Below are 27,421 nucleotides of genomic sequence, written 5' to 3' on the forward strand. Positions count from 1 at the left end.
AGTAGTGTATTGCTAACACTTGGTAAAGATATAAGCATTTGCATACTCACCTTGTAACTTGCTAAACTTTATTATTTTGAATAGTTTTCAATTGCTTTTCTTTTTTAAAAGTAAGTAATTATATCATTTGTACATAATGCCAATTTTATCTCTTCCTCTCCAGTATACATAATTCTGATTTCTTTTTTCTTATCTGATCATATTAGTATCTCCAGAACAATGCTGAATGATAACAGCTATAGTAGGTGCTACAGACTGAATATTTGTGTTTCCCCAAATTTTAGATGTTCAAAGCTAGTTCGATGTTATTTGAAGGAGAGACCTCTGGGAGGTGGTTAGGCAGAGCCCTCATAAATGGGATTAGTGACCTTCTTAAAGAAACCACAGACATCTTCTGGGTCCTTCCAGCATGTGAGGACTCAGGTCATCGTCCACCAGCCAGGAAGGTGGTCTGACTGGTCACTGAATCTGTGGTGCCTTGACCTTGGATGTCCCAGCCTCTAGAACTGTGAGAAATAAGTTTTTGTTGCTTTCCAGACCACCAATCTATGGTATTTTTATGATGGCAGCCCTGAAGGTCTAAGATGAAAGGCGTATTTGTCTCATTTCCAACTTTACTGGGAATATTACTAATGTTTTCCCTTTAAGCATGATGTTTTCCTTTGGTTTCTAGCTTATAAGAAAATCTCTCCATCTTTGAGTTGAATAATTTGTTTATTTTAAAGTAAAATATTTTAAGCTATTAATTTTCTTCTGAGTATAGCTTTAACTACCTATGTTGTGTTTTGAAATGTATACCACCATTGCCATTATTTCATTCATTCAAAAATGTTTCCGGAGCACCTGCTATGTGGAAGAGTCTGTGCTGATGCTAAGGGCATAGCAGTGAACTAAGTTACTCAAGGGTTTTAACCTAGATTGGGGCTATGAAGGGAAAAGATGGATTGTAATACAAGGAGATAAAGGTTCATGATAAAGGTGAACACTAGATGCCACTGAAACATATAAGCAGCACCTTCTGTAGACTGGAGAGATGGGGTGATACAAGCAGGGAGGTGCAGGGATGGCCAGAGAGGGTGGAAAGCACGGCAGTGGACGCAGGGCAACAGCAGGGCTTTTCACGGCAATGTGCCTTGTTTATTGATGGAATGTATTACCTATCTCTGAATTTTAAAAAGTTAATTAAAAAACTCCAAATATTTCTCTGATTATTATTAATATTAGGAATAAAAGTGTATCCCAAAGGTAAAAAAATAAAGAAAAGAATAACTAGCATTCCTTAATTTCCTAATATTCTTACAATGGAAAAATGAGAAGCAGCTTCTTTTATCATCTCTCATCTGTTTTATTTTTCCTGATAGAGGATGGAATTCAAAATTCAGGTCATTTTACATTATTGTTTTTCATTATGTATCTTGTTTTAAAGTTTTTTTTTGAGATTTTCAATCTACTTTTAAATCATTTTAAAGAAAATTTAAACTAAGTTATACCTTTAAGTTATTCAATTATTTCTCACCATTTCTTTTCTATGGCAAGATCTCCACAATTGAGGTCTTTGTTAAGATTCATTTCTTGGTTGACAGTGGAGCAAGCACCTTGGAGTATTTTTTCCACAAAGGCAGGTCAGTGAATAAAATAGATCGTGAATCCTTGAAGTTTTTCTCTTCTCTTCACCAAGAAGCACAGCCTAATGGGGCAGAGGAGCGCTGTCACTCCGTTCTTCTACCCTTTGCTCACGCCCTCTAATGTCATGTGGAATTCAATGTTCTGAAGAAGCTGGAGGCAAATATACTCTATTCCCTTTTTAGAGGAATAAAGAGTATCTGAATTGATGAGGATTTTATCATATGAGGCAAGGAACTTCATGTTAAATTATCTCTTGGGATTCCTTTCAGCTCTAAAACATATGCGAGATAAATTCATTCATTCATTCTTTTATATCTGTAGTTACTCAACTCATTTTTATTATGTACTCTCTAAGACCAGAACTCTTTGATAGCATTATTACTGTATTAATTTCAGATCTCCCCAGTAGATCGTGAGTGTAGACAAAGATTTGACATGTGAACATTTGCTGAATCCATAAATGAGTGAACTAGAGATACATTTGCTAGAGGAAAACCACGTGCCATCCCAAAGATACATCAGCGTGGCTTTTTTGGTTATTCACAGCAATGCTTTCTTCCAAATAGGAAAGATAATAAAATGCTGACTGTGTGATAAATCCTCATAAATTCAGGTGCTATTATTTTGGAATCTATAGTAATTTAGAGAAGGGCTATTGTAACAAGTAAGAAAAATATCTCCTTAAATATTTGAGGGGAAAAGTACAAATTGTTTCATAAATCCCTTGAAATCCTTCACTGGAATCCATAAAATATACACAATTGATATATGAACTTAAATTGTTATTTATTAATTAAAGGAGTTTCCTTTAAGACCCCAGCTAAGTAACTGACTACTTTTTAAAGCAATTCATAGGTTTGAAAACATTTTGTAATTCAGAGATCTTTATTCACTACCTCTCACAGTTAGTGTGAATTAGTGAGGTTTTTCACAAGTCATAAAACCCCTTATGGTTCAGTGAGGGACCCTAAACCTTTCAGACACATTGACACATTCACTATATCCTCCATGGTAAGCCCCTTGTAAGCAATAGTGTCAATCATACTTCAACCTCAGTTGAAAGAGGTTTACTACAGGCCTTCAGCCAGGCTCAACAAGCTGTGTAGAGGTCTCAGAGGAGACCATTCCAGGCAGAGGGAAGAGCATGTGCCTTGGCCCTGAGACAGGTTTTTTCTTAACTTGGGGATTATGAGCCACATGTGGGTCCATAGATTGGGGTCCATGGGTCTGTGCTCTTTTTATTAACTCTAACTGCAATTTAGCATTACTATCAATTATGAATGTAAGCAACAAACCAAGGTAGCAGTACCTTTGACTTTGTACCAGTAGAAATCACAGTATTTTCAATCATATTACAAATATGAACAGATGTCAAAATATCTTTTATACCACCACCACTCCAAAATGACGGTAATTATTGGACCCAATGCTAGGGGGTTTTTTTTGTTTGTTTTTGACAGAGTCTCATTATGTTGCCCTCATTAGAATGCCATGGAGTTATAGCTCACAGCAACCTCCAACTCTTGGGATTAAGCGATTCTCATGTCTCAGCCTCCCAAGTAGCTGAGACTACAGGTCCCTGCCACAACGCCCAGCTATATTTTTTATTGCAGTTGTCATTGTTGTTTAACTGGCCTGGGCTAAGTTTGAACCCACCACCCTTGGTGCATGTGACTAGTGCCGTAACCACTGTGCTATAGGCGCTGAGCCCCAATGCTAGGTTTTGAATCTGATGCATTAACAACAAAGTTCTAATATGCTATTAGATCACACATTCAGCTTATTAATATTTTGATATCTGTATTTTGATTATAATTGGTTTTTTTTATAACACCATGTATTTTATGTCTTTGCAAATATTATTCTGAGAAGTGGGCCTTGTCAGGATGAACTCATTCCCCCTGTTTTAGAGGAATGTAAGGAGTGTGTAGCTGCAGTGACATGAGCCAGGGAGATTGCGTTAGGAGATAGGGTCAGAGAAGCAGTAGGCAGCAGGTAAGGAGGTGAGGCTCGGGTCCAGGAGAGCCATTAAGGTCATTGTCAGGCTTTGGTTTTTGTTTTGAAGATTATGAAGAATGACATGATCTGATGTCTGTCTTTACAGGATTGCTTTTACTGCTGTGTTGACTGTAGGGAGTGGGGACAGAGGTAGCGGGACCGGAGAGGAGGCAGTTATCATAATCCAGCCCAGGCATGATGGAGGCTTGGCTGGTGTGGCAGCACTGGAGATGATAAGCATGGTCAGATTCTGGGGATGGTCTGAAGCTGGAGCAGATGGAATCTGACTGGGCGGGGGAGTGGAGTGAGAAAGAAAAGGAAGTAAAAAACGACTCTAAGACTTTTGACTCAAGCCAATTAAATAATGGCACTGCTATCCTCGGAGACAAGGGGCACCACGAGAGGAGCCACTTTGGGGCCAAGACTCAGGAGTGAAGTTTGGACATGTTAGGTGTGAAACAGCTACTAGATAGCCAGGGCGGTTGCCAAGTAGGCACTTGTATGTATTAATCTAGAGAAGCGGTTCTCAACCTGTGGGTTGCGACCCACAGGAACTGTATTAAAGGGTTGAGGCATTAGGAAGGTTGAGAACCACTGATCTAGAGCTTAAGGAAAAGGTCTGGGCTGGAAATACAAATTGAGGCATTTCCAGCATACAGATAAGGTATTTGAATCCTTGAGCATGGGTGAGCTCATTAGGAAGTGAGTATAGGAGAGAAGAGAAAATGTCTGAGGACTAAGTCCTGAGGGATTCAACTTAGAAATTGGGGATGACAGGTGGGACAAAGGAGACTGACAAGGAACAGATGACATGGTAGGAGGAAAATTGAGAGAGACTGATCTCCTAGAAGCTGAGAAGGAGGGCATGAGCAGTTGTCCAAAGCCATCACAGTCAAATGAACAGGTAAGATAAGGTCTGAGAATTGACCACTGAATTCAGCAATGCAGACTCACACGGTCAGCCTGTAGGTAACCTTGAAAACACCTATGAGAGTGGAATGGTGTGGACAAAGCAAGGTTAGAGTGGATTCAGAGGAATGAGGGGAGATGAAATTGAGAACAGTGAATATAAACTACTCTAAAGGCATTTTGCTTTTAAATGGAACTTGAGGAATGAGACACATCTGGAGGTGGCTTTGTTCACTGTGACTTCCTAACTGATCTCCTTGCTTCCACCCTTGCCTTCCTTCCACTCTGTGATTTCTCACAGTTAATATTCAACACAGTAGGCAGAATGCTTCTCCTATAGTGCAGCTCAGGTCATGACATTCCTCTGCTTAGAATCCTCTGATGGCTGCCATCTCATGTGGAATAAAAGGCTGATGGTCAGGCCTACGCACCCTGGCCCCACCAACTAGCTCAAAATACAAAAAAAAAAAAAAAACCCAGCCAGAGAGAGGTCTTTTCTTTCTTTTTTTTTTTAATGGTTGGGGTCCTGCTGTATTGCCCAGGATGGAGTGCAGTGACTATTCACCATAGCCTCAAACTCCTGACTTCAGCTGACCCCCCAGCCTCAGAGCTCTAAGTAGCTGGGACTATCAGTGTCCACCACTTCAGGTTGAGAGACAGATTCTTGATAAAATTAAGTTCCTAGATCCAGATATGCCCAAAGTTAGCTTTACCCTAGGACTTTTAAGTTTAACAAGCCAAGATTTTCTCCATTTCTCTTAAGCCAATTCAAGATGGTTCTCTGTCCCTTGTGATCATGGGAGTCTAGACTAAAAACTTAGGTATGAAAACAACCCAGACGGCCAAATGGCCATACTGGCATGAACATCTGAAAACAAACTGACACAATTACATTCCAAAAGAAAATGTCAGAAATAGGAAACTTAAAATGAAGAGAATGAGACCACACCAGAATGGAGGACAAATTCCTCTTCTCCCTGTACTCACCACCCCGGAGCACTTTCATCTGCTGTGAGGAATGTAAGGACAGTTCCTATGCTGAAAACTCCCATATCTACCTATCCAGTTCAGGCCTCTCCCTGGACAGCTCCTCACACTCAGCGGCCCCATCTCTCAGCCAGAGCTCCCCAGCCGCTCCACTCATCCCAGCCGCACAGCCACTGCTGCCTCTTGCCGTCCTTCCATCCTCCTTGTCTAATTTTCCATGAACCTTCAAACATTTTTTTCCTAAGAACTCTCTTGGATTGGTCTCTTCTTCCCCATTTTCATGGTCACTGCTGTAGCTTCAAATCACAGTTCTTGCTTTACTGAAAGAACCTCTCAGCTGCTTCCCTACATCCTAACTCTCTCTCATGCAAGGTCAGCGGGAACGATGTGCTTAGAAACCCACTGGGTTCCTGCTGTCACAGAAGCTGGAGGCTGGACATGCTTGGCTCTACAGCACATGGCTCTCACCTGTGGCCCCAGCCTCACCCTGACCCATACATCCTGACCCTCCCGCCACCATCTCACATGCAGTCAATTAATTCACTTCCCATCAGCATGCTAGCCATCGGCCCTCTTCTCCCCTGGCGGTACTCCTGCAGCTGACCCTCTCCTCCCCTGGCAGTGCTCTGGCCATCTCAGCTTGACACGTTCCTCCTCGTGTCCCTGTCCCTGTCCAAGGGAAGCCCTCACAGACCTTGTGCCCTGCTCTGGGTGCTTGTTCCTCCGGCCCCTGCTCTGCATCATTCATGCTGACACTGGTGCATCTCCAGCCATGTCATGGCCCGGACTGCACTGTGACTTCTGGGGGTTGCCTGCTGTCACGGCGGGACGTGCAGTGGTGCAGGTGTGCTCAGTAGAGGCCTGTCAGATTGCAAGTATTCGTGGCTCTAGAGAAGGAACTGCCTGTCATGTGGCTCATCTATCCCCAAGTCTTCAGGAAATGTCTTCTTCTGCCTTTACAGGCCTGGCTGCGGAAGTACCGTGATGTCTCAAAGTGACACCTCAAGGGGGTCATCTGAGTGCATCCATGTGGTGCCACCTCCATTCCCGCAGGACTGCCCTGCTCTGCTGGCTTCCCTGAGCTCAGGACAGACCTCCAAGTCCTTCTGAAACTCAGCTAACCAGAAGTCTGAGCCTCAGAAAACCCCACAGGGGCAATGGCTCCCACATCAGGAGCTTCTGCAGACACTGCCCACTCAGGAGTTCTGAAATGCAGAGCTGAAATGGTGAGGGCTGTGGTGCACCCCATAGTCCAGATAAGTCTGGTGTTCACCTCAGCAGAACTTGTTGTTCAACAGAATTTTAACAAACAAACAAAAACTAAAACTAAAATCTCCCCCCCAAGTAGGTTTTTATTTAGTGAGCCCATTTTGGTTACACATTACTCTGATACTCTATTAGTCCTGGTTGGTTCAAGTCCCTTGTGCCTCTGTTTATATCATTAGGTACCACAGGCGTAGGGCAGCACAGATGCTACTCAGATGCCCCTGTGCCTCTATGTCATCGAGAATTTATCTACCCAACAAATATTTCCCAGGTGCCTAAAGTGTGTCAGCACTGTTCTCGGTGCTGGGATCATAGCTTTTCTGGAAGGCTGGACATCAGCTTCTCCCACCTTTTCAGCTTTTGGGAGAGTAAGGGAGAGTGAGAATCCTCTCAGGAGTCTGCCTCTTGCTTCAGCAACCTCATAAGATGCACTCTGAGGGCCTCGGACTCGGCACAGACCTTGGAAGCCCCAGAGCAGCGTCTTGCACACAGGAGTCTTGTTGAGGTGAAATGAAGAGAACAGTCCCAGGGTCGGAGAAGCAGTTTTGTTCTGTGCTCCAGAAGATTTGGACACGTGCGCTGTAGGCATGAGCTGCATAATAGGGACAGAGGAATTTGGGGTTCCTTGGTGATCCAAGAGATCAGGGGTGAGGGGCAGAGGACAGGGGGCATGGTGAGCTGGGTAACCGGATGCCTTTGCCACAGTCCCCAAACTTCAGCTTTGCTAACTAAGTTTGCTGAAGGCCTGGGACTAACAGATCTCTTTTCAGCAGCAGACAGCAGGCAGGGGGCTGAGGTTTGCTCCCAGATGATGGTTAGCAGAGCAAAGACCACACGGCTTAACACAGGGGCTGGAGGCCAAAGGGCCCAGGCCAGCGCAAGTCCCCAGGAAGTCAGACATCAGCTCCAGACAGCTCAGGAGTGTCCAGATTCTGAAGGAATAACAGGGGCCAGAGTTTACGCTTCACCCTAAATCTCAGGATGGCAAGGGCATGATACTGAGTTTATACAAATAATGATATTCCACAGATACAAGGAATTTTATAAAACAAAATGTGGCAAGGGTTTAAATGTAAAAGAACAGACAAAGGTATCCAGGGCTGAGGGAAGAAGTTGCCCCTGGGACTCAGCACTCAGAAGCCCCACCACCACCATTTTCAAAGAACTCAAGAGGCCAGAGGAAATTCTGACAGGCTTCTTCATAGCACAGCACTTTACCATCGTTCAGAACAACAAATGTTTGCTCTGCTGAAATAGCTATAAAAAGCCAGAAATAGTTTAAACTTATTTATCTAACCTTAAAGACAGATTATTTCCCCCAAGACTTACAGCCTTGAAATATTCAATGTTGTCTTTCCACAATGCTGAAATCGTCTTGGCAGACAAATGTTGTGGAGAAAAGTTCAGATCTGGAGGGGCTGTGAAACATGTGTTGCAAAAAGCTGCACCTCTGGGGGGTCTTTAAAATAGTCAGTTTTTAAAAACAAATTTCCTTCATTCTTGAAGGCCCATGAAATATTCCGTGCCATAAAATCCTTGGCCTATTCAGATGGCTCTAAAATGCTGCATCTTCATATAAATATTTATCATACCTGTATGTTTTTGCTCATTCGTTTCCTCTAGCCACTCAACACTCACACACTATTCAGCACCTTTTTTCCCCACATATGACAAATGTAAGTTTAAGTACCATTAGTTACCTCCTGGGAATCAAGAAGAAATGATGTTGCCAATTCGTAAGGTAAGAGGCCAATTGGACACAGAGCAGGCAAACCACAGAGGGAGTCATCACTAGTAACAAGAGTTCAAGGGTTCAGTGTCAGAGAAAATACCCCAAAGCTGCCAGAATAATGAATGTATCTTTCTCAGCTGAGAGTGCATCTGCGCGGCATAGTACATTTTTTCAGGAATGCTCCTCTTTTAAGTTAACTGCATACCCTTTTGTTCTTTTTGGCAGTATGTTATCTATACTTTCTGGATATGAAGGACTATTCACCCAGGATATCACATCCAGAATTGTCTTCACATATAGGGCTAAGAGGTTTACCATTTACAGAGTTCTCTTGAATAGCTATTAAAGTATTTTTCTATTCTCTGATGTTAACAGATTGGCATACTCAGTTCCCCAAGCAATTTGATTTGAGGAGTTATTTATTTACTATTTTTTAGAGACAGAGTTTCATTCTGTTACCCTCAGTCAGTGCCATGGTGTCTTGGCTCACTGCAACCTCAAACTCTTGGGCCCAAGTGACCCTTTTGCCTCAGCCTCCCAAGTAGCTGGGACTACAGGTGCCCACCACCACACTAGCTTACTTTTTTTTTTTTTTTTATAGAGTCAGGGGTCTTGATCTTGCTTAAGCTGGTCTCAAACTCCTGAGCTTAGGCAATCCACCCTTCTTGGCCTTATAGAGAGCTAGGATTATAGGTTTGAGCCACCATACCAGGCCTATTATTTACTTTGATTAGAGGATTCAGAAATCATCTGAGGAACAGTATTTATCCCCCAAGTCCAAACTTCAAAGTCTTTCCCTAAGGCTACTGAAATGTGTTTCCTATGACCCAGGGGAGGGTGTCGACATTCTCTCTTCCTGTCTTGATTTCTCACACACCCTGAGCTCTGCCTTGCTGGGGCCTGAGCAGCTCTCTTTAACTCAGTGGTTCTCAACCTTCCTGATGCTGCAACCCTTTAATAAAGTTCCTGTAGGTCGAGACCCACTGCTTTGACTCTACCAGTCAGATCTCATGAGCAAAATACTGTTCACTGCTGGGTGTTGTCCTCCAGAGTCTCATTTATAGGCTAGAAGGTGCCAATTAGAATTATCCCATATAGAACCTCAACACTAAAAACCTCCAGTGATTCCTTGAAGAATAAGACTCAAAGTCAAAAGCTGGTGCAAATCCATGCTGGAGCTATACAAATGGTGTGAATTGCTGATTCCAGCATAGAGGTGGAGAAAACTGAACAACAGTCAAATTGGGAGAACCATGCACATTTCTGAGGCTTTCCCTAATAAGTGGAAATTTTGGTAATCTATCAATGAACTGGGACATAGACGAACAAATAGCCATTACCTGTTCTTTAAAAGCTGCAGTTTAAAATATGGCTTATTGTACCATGATCTTGAAGTTGGTCCCACTATTGCTACTACCAAAGCCCAGAGGACTACAGGGGCTGGAGATGCCCATGCTGATTCCCAGGGCTCCTTGTCCTCCTTCCACAGGGCATTAACTCTTCTCTTGATTCTTCTGAGCCACCTCACTCTATTTCTGGGGGGGTCCTTTCTCCTCAGGAACTATGGCGAGTAAAAGCCAATTTTCCTAGGTCTATAGCTTTTCTTGTTCTTGGAGGAGAAAAGCACAGAAATCTTTTCAATTTATGGAGCCACCCTAACAACAGCCCAGGACCCTTTCTGTTCTTAACAGGCCACAGTGGCTGTAATGTTAAGACTTTCTATGTGTTGTTCCCTTCACCACAGATTATGTGCTATTCCTTTTCACCACCTGGGACATTTCATTTTTTCCTTTTTTTTTTTTCTTGAGACAGAGTCTCACTCTGCCACCCTGGGTAGAGTGCTATGGCATCACAGCTCACAGCAACCTCAAACTCTTGGGCTTGAGCAATCCTCTTGCTTCATCCTCCTGAATAGCTGGGACTACATACAGGTGCCTACCACAATGCCCAGCTAATTTTTCTATTTTTAGTAGACATGGGGTCTTGCTCTGCTCAGGCTGGTCTCAAACTTCTGACCTCAAGTGATCTTCCCAGAGGACATTTCTACTCATAAAGACCTACCTCAAAATCACTTCCTTGATCTTGGACATGGGTAGCTGACTTCTCTTTCATGGGCTTTTATATAGTGAAATATCAATTGTTGGCCTAATTCTACCATCAGAATGAGCAAAGAGCCATGGGTCTGGCCCCAGCTTCTCCTTTACTCCTGGTCACCCACTGATTCCTAAGGAAGAATCTCTAAATTTGAGATAATTCCCAGGGACCTCTTTAGCTCTGTTTACTGGTTTTTAACCTTGGCTGTCCATTAGAATCTTCTGGGGGAGGTTTGAAAAACCTTGACTCTCAGACCATACTGCTGATGAGTTAAATCGGAATCTCCCAGGGTGGGATGGGTGGTGGTGGTGAGGGATTATATTGCGGTGTCCAGGCCTGAACTAACATTATCCATAACAATAAAATGACTTTATTGTATTATGTGTCAGTCATGAAAACAAATAAATGTAGTGTTGAATTATCAAATAAATAACTAGAAGGAAAAAATGAATGAAAAGAAAAAACCAGAGGGGCACAGAGGTTGGGATGTTACTAGAGATGTGGGAATTATCTGTAGACACAGGTCCTGTAGTGCCATCCCCCAAAAGAGTGCTGAGCCAAGAGCAGGATGCCAGGTCTTGGGTGCATTTCCCAGACTGTACTCAGAAACCTACATGCTTTTCTATTTGCAGGAGTTGAAATCTAACAAAATTTTCTTTACCCCACTCCTCATCCTATGTGGGTCCTGTGGGCTCCTGTCTCTTGCTATGAAGTCATAGTTAGGTCAGAGCCACAGGAGTGAACTAATGGGGGATTCAAGGGCTTGGGATGGTTTTTCTGTTTTATAAAACATACCCTGCTCCGTCCCCCACAGCCTCCCTGTGCTCCACTGCCAGGGTCTCACAGCACAGAGCCCAAAGCAGAGTCCTGCAGGACGGAAAGTGAGCAAAGGCCTTTCTCTCAGTGTAAGCAGGCTTCATCAGTTTGGGGTGTTTGCAACCTTTCACTTTTATCACCTGGTATGACGAGTAAACCTCAGGTAGCTGACGAGTAAACCTCAGGTAGCTCTGGGAAACTCTAGACTAGCCACTCTGGTCCTACTCTGACAGCAATCTGAGGAGGAAGAGAACACAACCCTGCTGCAGGAGAGCGTTGAGAGAGGAATTTGGTCCAGGAGCCAAGAGCAGGATGCCAGCCCCGCCTCCTGGCTCACTAGCTGTGTAGGGCACCACATAGCAGCTCACCAGGGGCATTTTATTAACATTAAAATTTAGGTGAGTTAAATGAGTTTTACTGTCAGCATTATGGTAATGAAAAATGCTATGTGAAATCTGAGATAAGATACCAGTATGGAGTGTTCATACATCACGTTGGTAGCAGGAATCTGCTATGGTTATAGGCCCTATATCAATGTTCCAGATCATGGCTTTCAAACATTATTATAGCAATGCTAATTCTTTAAAAGAGTGTGTGTGTGTGAGTGTGAAAGAAAGTCCAGTTTGTTGGGAGAGAGAGAGTAGGGAAGGTTGAACAGGAAGACCAGCATCCTTGACAAGGCTCTAGGAAATCTAAAGTTTGAAAACCATTGATTTAGCCATTGATCTAATGGAAGTCCAGAAAAGAAAGGTGGGTGGTTGTTTGGAGGATAGAGAATGGATGGGCACATGGCATGGAGTTACTTGATGCCTGATGGATCAGCCTGTTGTTACCATGTGACAGTGTAAATGTGAACCTGGGGCCAAGTATGTGAAAATGTGAAGTTTTCAGGACAGAGAAATGTATTGGCAGGACTTGCACATGGATTAAGAGTATAGATATCTGGGGACAAAAGTAGTGTTGCTAATGATAGAACTGGGTCACAATACCTATGGTTTGAAAGCTTCAAGATGCCGTGAGGCTTAGTATACACAGACATCTAAGTCCAAGCACAGGGTTTTTGAGACAAGCCTGAAATTTGACAGGTGTTCAGAAAGCACCTTGTTTTTATTTTGCATATCCAGCTACCTTATTCCATTTTTGTTCTACCTCTTCATTGTACAAAGACCCATGCTTTCTCCAAATGGGAAACTAACTTCTAAAAAATGAGAAGAAAATTATCTCCTAAAAAACAGCCAGAACAGAGCTTCAGGGGATTGTTAAGAAATAGACAATTGTTTTACAAATTAGTCTTTTTGTTCCACTAAATCAACAGTCCAAGCACAAAGAGGTTTGGGGCAATCACTTAAAGAGTTAGGTGAGGGGAGTTGGGGGTCATTCTCACACATCTCACAATTTCCCACCTTCCCTTCCCACTGCTGCAGTGATGGTAAAAGCACATGGCAAGGCCGTGGGGCCCTGTTGGCCTGAGGCCTGGCTCAGCACAATGGGCTGGACACTGGTTGACACCCTACCAAGCTGGAAAGATGCCAGTCCCTCACTGTGCTCTGCCTGGATCCTAGATCTCAGAACCACCTGGGTGCTGCCCCTGCTGGTGCTCATTTCTCTGGTCAGGAGAGGAATCTCCTGGTGGTTTCTATCGCACTCAAATGCATACTCTCAAGCCCAGAGCCTCCTTTTCTGTCCAGTTCGCTTGGGGTCACACAGTAGTGGCTTACACATTGATTAGGAATATGAACAAGGACAAGTAATGTACAAGGCTGTTTCCTCATCAGCAAAACAATAATAGCTACTGAACGGGCTGCTGAAACTGACACACATTAGGCACGCAAGTGATTGCTGTTTTGATGATGAGCTCTGATGGTTTCTCTATGTGTTCTTTGCTGCTTGTTAGCACAGACACCATAGCTCTTCACAATATAGCTGCTCTCGCTGAGTGACTCAGCCTCCGTGTGCCAAAATCCAGCTCTAGCTTGGGGACACCAGTGTCCCAGCCCTTCAATTAATGACACATCCATTGCTAAATGCCAGATATGTCTGCTGTCTCCTGGGTAAATCAGAGGTATAAAATCCTATTTTAATATCTTGAGTAGGTTTTAGGTTTTAGGTTCAACACTTCAGTCAATGACCACTGATACAATTTGGTTGGGATCAGTGGAAGGCTTTCTGCAGTTTCTTTCCTCTCTAATTTTTCATTCATATTGAAACAAAGATTGGGTCAGACCATTATGCTGCTTAAAACCTTTCTTGTCTCCCCACTTCCAACAAAATGAAGCCTAGTGGTTTCACCATGACATTCAAAGCTGTTCACAAGCTGGTCCCCAATCACACTTCCAAGCCCACCTCTTCCCACTCTTCCACTCATCTTCTGTTTAAGTCACACAGAGCTGCTTGTGGTCTTGCGAATCAGCCAGCCACTCTTATGTTGCTGTGTTCCAGTGTATACACTGTTTTGATTAAGATGCCCTTCCTTGTGGTTCCAAGTGGCCTGGTTATAATTCATCTTGCCTATAAACTTTTGCTAACTCTTTAGAAGCCCTAGCTAGTCTCTCCTTTAAGTGTCTGATCCACTCTAAAACACTTCTGTCTTCACATTGGTGACATCATGCCCTCATTCCTTTGTCTGTAGAGCTGCAGAAAGCAGACTGTATTCATCTCTGCACACACAGGAGCGAGGTTTGGCTTACTGGATACTTAGGGAATGTCTGCTGCATGGCTGGGAATATGGATGGAATTTCTAACTGTCTATGATTGACTGTTTAAGTGAATGTAGGATTAGCAGAGCAAGATGATGGAAAGATTTCTGTACTACATGCTGAAGTGGGAAAGTAGAAAACATGGGGGTGGAGGAGGAGTCTTTTGAATGGGGGAAAAGCACTCTAATGTACTTAAAACAGGATTTTATCTATTTCAAGGATTGTATATGATTTTAAAAACAATAGTAGAGAGAATAGTACTCTGGGAGGCTGAGGTGAGTGGATTATTTGAGCAAGAGTGAGACCCTGTTTCTACTAAAAACAGAAAAATTAGCTAGGCATCATGGCAGGCACCTGTAGTCCCAGCTACTTGGGAGGCTGAGGCAAGAGGATGCTTGAACCCAAGAGTTTAAGGTTGCTATGAGCTATGACACCATAGCACTCTACTCAGGGCAACAGAGTGAGACTGTCTCAAAAAAAAAAAAAAAGAGAGAGCGAGAGAGAGAGAGAGAGAGAAAGAGAGAAAGGAAAAAGAAAAGAAAAGATGAAGAAAAAAATCTCAAATCCAGAAAAATAAATTAGCTTTAGTTTAGAATATGGTGAAAAAGCACCAAAATATTCAACTGATAAAACAGAAGCAAGCAGATAATCTTCAGATTTTCTTTTTAAATCTGAATGTTATAAGCAAAATTTCACAGGTAAAGGTATTTTTCTGGAGAGATGGTTCTTTTTTTGAGGGGGTCATGGGTTTTTATGACTTGAAGATGTTTGAGAATCACTACCATCAAATTCCACTCTATACAATATAAACCAATAGTTGATGAGGGAAAATTATTGTTAGAATGATGAGACCATATTTAGGAATTTAACCACATAATCCTTCTGCACCACAAATATTTTCTCCAGATCCCTTCCTGAAAGGGGAATTATTACACCCAATAAAGAAAGCTAATAACTTGGCTAGACATCAACAAAATTGTTAGGTATATTTCACAGTATTTTATTCCTAAAAAAAAAAAAATCCCCTGATTAAGAAAAGCCTTTTGAGTTCATGAAATAGGTTTCTTTTAAAACCAGCCACCATCTTGTAGCTATGAAATGCCCTCTCTGCCTCCACCCCTCCTGGACCATCAAGAAACCTAATTTGACCCAGAAAAACCTGTGGTTCTTATCATCTGCTTGTGTGAACACTGTGCGGGGTTCATTACATAACTTGTGCCTACTTCTATTCTCTCCTATCAAGGGCTAACAAGAAAAAAAATGACAGAGGCATAGGGCTTAAGCCTACACGATTGATAGGTTTAGATTTTTTAGAAGGCAATTTATCAGTAATGTATTTAGAAAGTTAGAAAAATATGGAATCCCCTGTGACATGGTAATTCCAATTCTGTTTACTGTTTTTAAAAAGTAATCCAAAAGACACAAAAGGTATATACACAAAAATGTTTCTTATACTACTGTATGTAATTGTAAAGAGAATAAATAGCTTAAATTTCTAGAAATATGGAAATAGTTTAAATATGCTATATCCATACAATAATACATCTGTACAGTCATTAAATAATATTTATGATTTTTTAATAACATGAGAAAATTCTATAACTTAAATGTAAAGAAAGGGTTACAGGAATGTAACAAAATGGAAATAATAGTTGTGTCTTTGCAATGGGATTATAGGAAAAAAATTTTTTTGGCCTGTGTTTTCTAAATATTTTATAGTGAGATGTGTCACTTTTATAAGAAAACACTTGAAAGGGGAGGCATTCGGAACAGAAAGAGCGCTCACTTTAGAAGCAGTGACTGGGTGCTTATTTGGACCCCGCCTCTATCTAGGTTAGTCATGTCCATCAGGTCTCTTCTCTCTGGGCCTTGTTTGCAACACGCCAGGGCCGGACTCAAGGATCGCTCAGGTCCCTCCACATTTAACTCCCAAGTTTTTATTCCAACCAGATCTTTCCTAGTTACCTCAGGGGAAATCACTTTCCTTGTTTATTTTTCCTCCCTTTTTTTTTTTTTTTTTTTTTTGAGACAGAGCCTCAAGCTGTCCCCCTGGGCAGAGTGCCGTGGCATTACAGCTCACAGCAACCTCCAACTCCTGGGCTCAAGCGAGTCTCCTGCCTCCGCCTCCCAAGTAGCGGGGACCACAGGCACCCGCCACAACGCCCGGCTGTTTTTTGGTTGCAGCCGTCATTGTTGTTTGGCGGGTCCGGGCTGGGGATTCGAACCCGCCACCTTAGGTGTACGTGGCTGGCGCCTTAGCCGGTTGAGCTATAGGCGCCGAGCCTATTTTTCCTCCCTTTTTAGAGGCAAGATGGGACCTGATCAAGGCTGGTAAACACAGCTGTGGGTATATCCAGACATCTCAGCAGAGCTGTGTGTTCTGAGGTCACAACCAAGACCTGCATCGTTTCTGTCTAAGGCTGTTCACATCTCACACTACCCTCTGTACTTACTTTCTTCTAGTTAACTTGCTTTGCTTTAAACACCAGCTTTCCCATCAAAGACCTCTTAAAATTTAGCAAATTTTGGTTTCATTGAATCATAAATTCCTGGTTCCTGTCTTTTTCATATAACTGTGATTTTAAGTCATAATACAGGTAATTGGGTTTTTCATAGGCTAGTATTTCAGCTATGAAGTAACTCCTTTGTAAAGAACATTGTACTATCTATTTTGAGAGTTTTCTTTTTCTAGGTTCTCTCTCCAGTCTTCCAATGTTGAGTGAGGACTCTTGACACTCAGTTCCAAGACATGACTGGCCAGGTGTCTTAGTTCAGACACTTTTCCTAGCTTTATTTTTATTTTGTCCCAGCTTCCTGCAAAGGACCAATGGTCCAGGATAGAATTTCAGGACTATTAGGAATCTTCTGGTCATTCCATCCTAATTCCTCATTCATTAACAGAAAACCAAGGGCCAAAGAGACTATGGGATAGGCCTAATGGAGACCAGGTTTGAGGGAAAACAAACAAACAAACAAACAAACAAAAAAAAACTTATATCACTGATAACCATATGTCTATTATCCCAAATTAATAGACATTAATATTTGCCTGTATTTGCTTTAAATTTTTTTTTTTTAAGAGACGAGGTCTCACTATGTTGCCCAGTATGGCCTTGAACCCCTAGGCTCAAGGAATCCTCTCATCTCAACTTTCTGAATATCTGGGACTACAGACAGGTACCACCATGCCCATAGCTTTAGATCCTTTTTAAGCAATAAAACTTTACAAAAAGGGCTAAAGTTCTACCTGCAAACTTTTCCTTCAAGGAGTACCAGCAATCTTGACATTGGTATGCACCTTCCCTCTCTCTGCTACTGCAAACAATGTGCAATGCACATTATAAAAACTTGTTTTGGAGACAAAGTCTCACTGTTGCCCTGGGTAGAGTGATATGGCGTCATAGCTCACAGCAATCTCAAACTCCTGGGCTCAAGCGATCCTCTTGCCTCAACCTCCTAGTACCTAAGATTACACTGGCACCCAACCCAATGCCCAGCTAGTTTTTCTATTTTTAGTAGAGACAAAGTCTGGCTCTTGCTCAGACTGATCTCAGACTCCTGAGCTCAGGCGATCCACTTGCCTCTCCTCGGGCTCCGAGAATGCTGGGAATACAAGTGTGAGCCACCACAATGCACATTCTTGTTACTGTCTTTTTACATACAAAAGATGGAATTTCTGGTTTTGAGCATCTTTGCCTTGATCAGATTTTATACAGCTGTTCTTTAAGTTGCTTCTCTTAATATGTACTTTGATCAGCAGTACGTGAGATCCTATTTCTCCATGTTCTTGCCAATCTTTGACAGTGTTTTGCTAGTCTAATATAAAATGAAATCTCAGTTCTGTTTTCATTCCCTTCCCAGTGAGAATAAGAACATTTTCATATGCTTATTGGCCATTAGAGTTTCACTTTATGAGAACTGCCTGTTCATAGCTTTTCCTCATTTATATTGGGTGGTTTGTTACTTGTGTTGATTCATAGCAGTTGTGCAGCCACCACCACTATGTAATAGATATTTTATAACATGTTCTTTTTATATCTTTTCTATCCTGAAGTCATAACGGTATCTCATATTTTATTATAAAAGTTTTTAGATTTTTCATATTTTAGACATGTAAAACAGTTAAAATTTATTTTTGGTAGAGTGTTTTTTAAATTTATAACCAATTATCCTATCATCATTTACTTAATAGTCTGTCCTTTATTAAAGATTTTTAATTCTACTGCTATTAAATTCTGAGTTTTCATATACTCTATGCTTGAATCTGCTAGGGCTCTATATTCCCCTTATTTGCCTATCCGTCTTCCATTGCTGTAAGTCATCAAGTTTTGTAACCGGTCATTGCATTTGATAGAGGAAATCTCACTTATCCACTTGCTCTTCTATATTAACTATAGGATTAGAAGGGCCCACTGGGCTCAGTGGCTCACACTTGTAATCCTAGCACTCTGGAAGGCCAAGGTGGGAGGATCCCTTGAGCTCAGGAGTTCAAGACCAGCCTGAGTAAGAGCAAAACCCTGTCTCTACTAAAAATAGAAAAATGAGCTGGGCACTGTGGTGGATGCCTGTAGACTCAGCTACTGGGGAGACTGACACAGGACTTCAGGTTCCGTGAGCTAGGCTGATGCCATGGCAGTCTATCCTGGGACAAGAGAGAGAGATGGTCTCTAAAACAAGAAAAAAAAATTATAAGATTAGTCTGCTAAATTCTAGCAATCCTATAAATCGAAATTATTCTGAATTTAGAGATCCACACGTGGTATGTTTTCATCAGTTTTTCAGTGAAGATAATTATATTATCTATAAATAAGAGGAAAAATTTCTAATTATTATACTTCCTTTAAAAATAATTTTATCTTGTTGCACTGCTAGTGCTAAAGCAGTGTTGAACAGATGCAGTCATAAAGAGTATCTTATAATTTTTCCTTATTTTTAAGGGCATGTTTTAAAACCTGACCATTAAAGTATGACGTTTACTATAGGTTTTTGATAGGGACTTTTAATTTAAAAAAAAGTCAGAGTAAGGATGATCCTTTCTGTTACTGGTTTGCCAACCAGTTTAATACCATTTTGTGTTAATCAAATGACTTTTCTACTGATTTTAAGACAACCTTAAGTTTTACGTTCTTAAATCTCCCTGGTAGACATGGAGGTGCTCCACCCAAATTACCCTTTAAAGAAGGGCTCAGTATCCCTGTTTCTGGCAGCCTACAGTGTTAGCACCATCACAATTTGTCTCAGCCCACCCGAGAGGGGGCCACCGCCAGAGAGGACCAGTCTGGTGATTGTGGGAGGCAGGTGTATGAAGGCCAGGTCACTGTGTGTCTCAGTGGGCACTCTGATAAGTCAAATATGCTTCAAAGCGCCCCTGTGGCTGGTGCAGCTTTGTGGGCTGGCCTCCCAATTCTCCTTTTTCTGCTTGCGTCCTCCCTTCCACACACGTGGGTAACCAATGCATGTCAGTATCCTGTATGCCAAGCACAGTTTCAATGTCTTGTCCCAGACAACTTAGCCTCGGACAATCTGAAATGAATACTTTTCAAGTGTTGAAAAATTCTTTGCATTTCTGGGACAAACTCTCCTTAGTCACATACATGACCAGATTCAGTTGGGTAGTACTTGAATTTGTTTGTTTGATCCCACGTCTATTGTTAATGTGCCCTTTGTATAATCCACGTGGACCCACTGTCTGGTGGGAGGTCAAGTCCTGCCCATAGCTGTAGAACTCTTCCTCCTAAAGCAGATATATACTGACGTTCTATAGCTATCGTTATAAGGTGTTCTTATTCTTGAGCTTACTTGTAATTTGAAGCATCTCTAACTCTCCTAGGCAATTCAGTTGGCTTGATGAAGCAGTTGCCGAGGCACCTTGTGTTCAAGAGATTCTACATTTGGGCCTGGGCCATTGATAGCTCTGCCAGTGCCATCTTCCCAGCTCAATCCACTCCGTGGGCCAAGAGTGTCTTACAGACTAAAGAGAAGCATGACAGACAGCAAGGTGCTTTAAGGGCGGGACTCACCCCCACTGCACTGTGATGAGCTCAGGGAATAAGATGAACAACACATAACACAAGACGGGAAATTATAGGGAAAGTAATGTTCTTACTGTGCACTGACAGGAGGAAAACACAGACACACAGCGGGGGACCTTTACTGGTCACTTTCCTCAGAGAGCTTCCCTTTCTGACCAGAAGGTGGCAGAGAGGGTGCGTTATAAACTATCCCCTCTCTAACAACAAAAAACTGTTTTTTAAAAAGAACTTAAAGAGGAGGATAAATAACTCTTATAACTTTTAACCTTCAGAAATATGTAGATTTTCTGGTTCTGTTATTTACTATACTTAATAGAAATATTTCGAAGAGTGATGAGATAATCATTATTGATAACTATACCATATGCATTGGGCAAAACATTTTTGGCTATAACACAAATATTAATTTGTCTAGAAGTTATAGATATGTGCTACGGGATCTATAAAAATGAGTTCAGTATAATTATTAAAAAATATTTTAAGGCTACTGAAAATTAAAGGAAAAATTTATCCCACAAACATGTCATTTGTGAGGCAGCACTCGATGTTATAAGTTATGTTATGTCCTCATCCATAAAATGAAGGACTGGATTAGATGACAACCCGATTCCCTTCTTACACTAATATAGTATATTTCTTATCTTAGAGATGAAGTAAGAACAATGTATGACTCACCTGTGGCTATGTACTAGCTAGTCAAGAACTGTCTCTAAAACCTGAGTTTTGGCTCGGCGCCTATAGCTCAACCGGCTAAGGCGCCAGCCACGTACACCTAAGGTGGCGGGTTCGAATCCCCAGCCCGGACCTGCCAAACAACAATGATGGCTGCAACCAAAAAATAGCCGGGCGTTGTGGCGGGCGCCTGTGGTCCCAGCTACTTGGGAGGCAGAGGCAGGAGACTCGCTTGAGCCCAGGAGTTGGAGGTTGCTATGAGCTGTAATGCCACGGCACTCTACCCAGGGGGACAGCTTGAGGCTCTGTCTCAAAAAAAAAAAAAAAACCTGAGTTTTCTGACCCTTTATCAACTTCACCATTGGTTTTAAAAAGATGAATACCCACAGACAGCTAAGTGAGCTACAGCTTCTGCCCATAAGAAAACAGTCTGAATTCACTACAGGTTCGTTTAAAATGGGGGTTCATACCTGTAATCATAGTAACTTGGGAGGCTAAGGCGGGATGATCACTTAAGGCCAGGAGTTTGAGAACCCACCTGGACAACATAATAAGACCTATCTCTAAAAATAATTTAAAAAATGTATCTGGGTATTGAGTGGTCCCAGCTACTCAGGACACTAAGGCAGAAGGACTGCTTGAGCTCAGGAGTTTGAGGCTACAGTACCTCTGACTGCACCATTGCACTCCAAGCTGGGTAACAGAGTGAGATCCGTCTCTAACAAATAGAATTTTAAAAGTGGCACATAACTCAAAATGCCTGTGGAACATCCAGAGGCAGATTTATTTTGAAAGGGAAAGACCTGCTAATGAGTTCCTGGGGTCTGAGTCCACAGGGGCTGATGGCCAGGTAAAGAAAGAACAAATGGGACAATTCCAAGTACGAGTTGAAAGCGCGGGGAGTGGGGGAGACTGAGTGCTCTCAACAAGATGCTCCATGGAGCCAGTGGTGCTGCAGGCCACCAGCATTGCACACAGGGAAGGAGGGCAGCCAGAGCTCGGGAGGGTCAGACGCCCCACGTGCTGACTCGGCCTGGATGAGAATAAAACAAGACGAACTAAATGGTCTTTGCTGGAGGCTTTACTCACAAAAATATTTTCCCAATCCAGTCCCTGACTTATGACAGTAAATAATATACCACAGTCCTTTCAATGGCTCATCTCCCTGCAAGCCTGATTTTAAACTATTGTGGAGGTGAAAAATTTAGAAGTAATGTTAAAAGTTGAGGTTGCTCCTAATAGAAGTCAGATCTGTTTTTCAGAATCCTCTGCAGGTATAGGGCTGTAGAAACTCTAGACTTCTGTGGCTTGGCATCTGCAAAGTCCCATTCTGCTCTTCTCCTTGCCATGCCCAGAGAGAATGCCGCCTCATTCTGTAATGCTAGGTGTGCTTTGCAAGAAAATGCAGATATTTGTGGGCGGAGTCAGTTGAAAGCCTGGAGAGATTTTTCAAAAGTCTGTATAGGCCAAACACTGCAGAGATTTCCAAGGGGTGAAAAATACCTTGGGGGTTAGCAAATTTCCACTGTTTGTGTAGCCAAAGGTGCAGTTCTAGAAACATGGCAAGTAACTAATTGTGGCAGGGGAGGGACAGCCTGAGAGCTGGTGAGTGGGTCCTAGGATGCTTTCCTTACATGCACCCCTCCATGCTCCTGAGAGCAGTGGCACGAGCTCCTCAGTCACCCTGGGCTGACTGGCTCACAGCCTAGCTAAGTTTTATCTTGTGTGGCTGTAAAAACAGGTTATCTTATTATAATTTGGAAATTTGGAAATACAGTGATCCAGGAGTTAAGTTGATGTACAGTAAATCAAGGGCATATACAAAGTCATCTTAGACTAGCAGATATCAATTTGGGGAACTTTGTAAATCTCTCTAAAGACCTGATAAAAAGCTACTCACATAACCCACTCACCCCCAGCACTCTGTGTCCCCTGCAGAATGTCCCTCTGTACAGCATGTGATACCATCACAGTTCAGAGATGCATGGCCCAGGTGAAGACTTAAAAATCCATGGCTTATGGGGATAGAATGGCCCTAGGGTAAGGCAAGGTCAGACTGAAAGTACAATAAAGCATGAACATTCCATTGGAAAGGAGGTTTGTCTGCAGCTACAAACACAGAAGAAAGCTCCACAGAGGTACAGGCTACTGCGGCTTCCCCAGGGACAGTCCAGAACCGAGCCAAGGCCAGGGACACTGACATTCCTGCTCCCTGCCTGGCTTTGCCTGCCATATCCTGTGTCTGCCTGGAGGACACATCCAACAATTTCCAACTAATTCCCTCACTCTGACTCTGTACTCACCAAGCAATCATCTGGATACAAGTTAGTCCCTTCTGTAGATGTGCCCACAGGGACAGAGTGCTCTGATCTTGCCAGTGAAAACATTCCAGAGTACATGGCATCACAGTACAGTCTGGAAACACGTGGACTGGCATTTTGTTCTATACACTGGTCTCAGGAGCTGTGAGCTCACCCCTGAGAGTAAGATCCAAGGTCAGATTGGAAATTAGAATTTTAAGCCTATCAAGCTGAGGCCTAGAATACTGAAGTGCCAGCTGGCGGCTCCTAGCCACTCACCCTCCCGCTGGATTGGCCATGCTTACCTTTCACAGGACATCGGATCGTCACATTTGCTTGAAGGGCTGCCTCCACAGTGCCTCCAACCACAATGGACAGATGGTTGTGCTCTGGTTTGGTAATGTTTCTTTCAATAGACAAGATGACAGGTGCCTCTTAATTCAAAGGGAGCAGGAAACTGTGTTAGGTTCAGGCTCTTGCTGTCTGATAAACCAGGTTGCAGCTGGTGAACTTTGTGGAGCTCTCTGAGAGGTGGGTGGGGGGTGGTGTCTTGCTCATCTCTGTGCCCCTCCAGGGTGCACCACTGGGACTGGAACATATGTTGTGGGAGATGCCCAGTGGACAGCCAGACGGGTGGATAGATAGATGGTCAAATATAGATTATGAGAATATTTTAGTTTTCCAGGGTCAAATATAGATTATGAAAATATTTTAGTTTTACAATCAAAATGATGTATAAATTTTTCTTTGATAATTTTAAAAAGAAGGAATTCTGAAGCCTAGAAGAGGCAAAGGAAGCATGGCAGGGCAGGAATATTATCTCTGCAGTGCGGCCTTGGATAGGGTAATGCAGGGCTGAAACACCCCAGAGCCCAGGACCCCTGACGAACAGATGTGAGATACTGGGGGAGGGGGCTGAGGAAGACAGAGCAGAAGGTCCTGATGCATTCTGGTAGAGTTACCCTGATGGAGAAAACTCGAGAAACTCTCTCACACTGAGCTAAGAATAATACAAGGTTCTTACTCCAGAGGTCCTCAAACTTCTTAAACAGGTGTCCAGTTCACTGTCCCTCAGACCACTGGAGGGCCAGACTGTGGGCCCCGGGACAAATCGGCTGCTAAGCAGGACAGGCAGTGGAGGCAAAAACACACAGCTGGCTGGATATGGCCTGTGGGCTGCATGTGGCCTGCAGGCCGTAGTTTGAGGACACCTGTTCTACTCCATTTAAACAGTTCTCGAGTGTCTAGTCTGTGGCCTGCACCAGTGCACAGGATGAGAAGGGCCTTCTCTCTTAATGCCCACAGTCTGCTGGTGCAGAGAAGATGCCCCCAGGTGTTTTCTAATACAAAATTTCTCTGCATGTGCCAGGACAGGCTGGCAGGGGCGTGGCGGAATATGAGTGGGCTCAGAGCTCATTCACAGCTCCCCGCAGAAAGATCAGACAGATGGGAGCCCCCAAGTCCTGCTCAGCCTCTTATGACAAGCTGTACATGCACATGGGCAAAATCTCCCCTCCTTGGGCCTCAGTTTGAATCTCAGTAAAAGGATTGAGCTTGAAGATCTGAAGATCCCTTAGGTCTCTTCCAACTGCAGTTCTCTCACCTAGTGTGTGTTCAAAGAGGCCCTTTCTGATCCTACTTACATAAACTAATTTCAGTCCAAAACAGAGAGGCTAATTTAAAGACTATTAACTGCAGAGAGGCCACTGGAAACATTCTTTGTATTTCTCCACACTGCGGAAGGTCTCGAGGGGGAAATGTCTTAAGGGCCTGATTTATGAGATTGTATGAGGTTACTACAAGTGGATTAGACCTGTCTGCAATACAAATTCAAAGTTGACATTTTAATTAACCTGAAACAAATATCTGCATACATTTTTCATGGAAAAAATAATAATAAAAACAAAGCCACAGAGAGTCAAATACCCATTCAAGGACTTCTACTTTGGATTTTAACACTTAACAGATTAATGTATTAATTCACTCAGGAAACACATTTTGTGTCTGATGAGCTGGACAATGAGGAGCACAAAGTTGAAAAACATAAATCTCGCCCTCCAGGAGTTCCTAGACCTGTAGGAGACGCCACTACCATGCAGAGTGTGGGTGCGGAGAGAATGGGACTGGTTACCCAGGGGTCTCTCGGTAGCCTGTGGCGGTCACGGAAGGCAACATCCTAAGAGAATGTTTGGCAGAGCATTTCTCTACATCAGTGCTGCTGCAGTGCTCAGCTTCCTGACACGCCGTCTGTACCCACACGCCAGCTCCTGGAGGGAGAGGCTGCACTTCCTTACGCAGTTTTACCACCTCTGCATAGTTAGTGCGTGAAAGAACTGGTAAGGGTGAGACGCACTTTAGGAAAGAGAGTCTAGGAACAATGGTATTTGGGGACTAAATGTTCTTCCATCCTGGAGTGTCTGGGGTGGTGAAAGGAAGACAGGAACCCTTCCTCAGGAAGGGGCTTTGGCTGTCACAGCTCCTCTGGTTCCTGAGGACTTGAACCAGCTCTGCCTGGAATCTGGAGTGTTCTGGGATGGGTTTCAACTTGAGAGCTGCAAGGTGGACTCCTATCCCACTAGGCATTCCAGAATCTTGGAACTGATGCTTTCTGGAAAGGAGCTGACACTCACAGGACAGAATGACCCAGGAGGATCAGGACATAGAAAACCAAAGCCTGAAGGCCCAGCCTTGGGAAGACAGCTGGGGAAGGGCTCGGAATCTTCAAGCCATACATACACATTCAAAGGCATTTTAAAATCAACCTCTTCATTTTTAGATATGAAGTGCCTGACACAAAGCTCAGCAGTTAGTTGACTAAATGCTGGATTCCAGTGCCTAATCGTCCACCTTGTCATCTGAGTCCATTTGAGCCACAGATGCCAGAAATCAGAGTAAGAAGTTGTGGGTGGCTCTTTTGCTTTGTTTTTAATCCCCCAAACAAGGAAGCATTGCCTGCAACCTTACCACCTAAACACGTTCCTTTATGATAAAAGTACATTTTAATATCAAAATGACACTGTCCACCACCTGTGGAGACACACATTAATTTACAGTCACAACTTCCTGGAGGTGTCTATAGGACTGGTAAGTATGCTGCTGGGAGGCATGTGCCAGCCTGGGGTGGATAATTATGCTTTCATTGACTGGGGGAACTTCAAAAATTCAAAGTCTATAATATCAGCTTTGCCCATTAAACTCGAGCTCATGAATTCCCAATTCTTAGGAGCAGCCCATGTTCAAAGTGTGGTCCTCAGACCACTAGCATCGAGCATAATTCAGGATGTTAAAAACACCAAATCTTGGGTGGCACCTGTGGCTCAGTGGGTATGGCGCTGGCCCTATATATTGAGGGTGGCAGGTTCAAATCCAGCCCTGGTCAAACTGCACAAAAAAATAACCAGGTGTTGTGGCAGGCGCCTATAGTCCCAGCTACTCAGGAGGTTGAGGCAAGAGAATCGCCTAAGCCCAGGAGTTGGAGGTTACTGTGACGCCACAGCACTCTACCGAGGATGACAAAGTGAGATTCTGTTTCAAAAAAAACCCCCAAAAACCACCAATTCTCAGACTTTATCCTAAACCATAGTCAGAGCCTCTGGGGGTGGACCCTGCGAGTGTTTTCAAGCCCCTCAGGTGAGTCTGATGCCTGCTAAAGAAAAGCGCTGCTTATAGTGTGACGTTACAAATAAGCAAACAGAAAAACAGGCGTTCTGGGTTTCAGCCACGGGCATTACCTGCATACAGCACAGAAGAACTTTCCACATCTGACCCGTGGCGATCAGCTACAGTGCACTCGTATATTCCTTGTTCTTTCCTTGTAGGATTCCGTATCTGCATCTTCCCAGTTCCATCCAGAATTATTCTGTGCAACAATTAGAAAGAGGCTGTATGCATGGAGCACGTTTAGCTGCCCTAGGCAAGCATCTGGCCCTAGGCAGCAAACTACACAGGGCTGGAAAGGGGAGTAGTCTTTCCTCTTTCCTAGATTCGTGCCAGCAGTGGAGCTGGACAGTGGACATCCAGCCTTCCCACCTCACTTTACGTGAGAACAGACTTTGCTGGATGAACTCAATGCTTCATCTACCACTTTTTAAAAAGAAAACCTAGCAAAGCTATTCATTAGCTGGATGTTAAACCTTCATTTTTGGCCCAAATCCTTTCTAACAAACTGTAGGTATGCATTCTGAGTTTGGATTTTCACACCGGACGTGAGTGGGTTTTGGTCAAGACTGCTTTGCAATGGATTCTCGTCTCATTGTTACCATATGAAGAAGTCAATTAAGGTAACAAAGCTGA

At 43.1% G+C, this 27,421-nt stretch overlaps 1 protein-coding gene across 1 annotated transcript in view; it reads right to left on the reverse strand.

Annotated features, from left to right (window-relative positions):
• Positions 1-27,421, reverse strand: part of ADAMTSL3 (ADAMTS like 3) — a 391,341-nt gene that overhangs the window by 29,204 nt on the left and 334,716 nt on the right. Inside the window, exons 22-23 of the mRNA XM_012801847.2 lie at positions 26,860-26,987; positions 23,434-23,562 (exon numbers count right to left, since the gene is read on the reverse strand). Coding sequence (XP_012657301.1) covers positions 23,434-23,562; positions 26,860-26,987 — 257 coding nt within the window. The remainder of the gene's footprint in view (positions 1-23,433; positions 23,563-26,859; positions 26,988-27,421) is intronic.

The sequence above is a fragment of the Otolemur garnettii genome, unplaced genomic scaffold, assembly GCF_000181295.1.
Source record: "Otolemur garnettii isolate 467f Iridium unplaced genomic scaffold, OtoGar3 scaffold00011, whole genome shotgun sequence".
NCBI classification, from domain to species: Eukaryota; Metazoa; Chordata; class Mammalia; order Primates; family Galagidae; genus Otolemur; species Otolemur garnettii.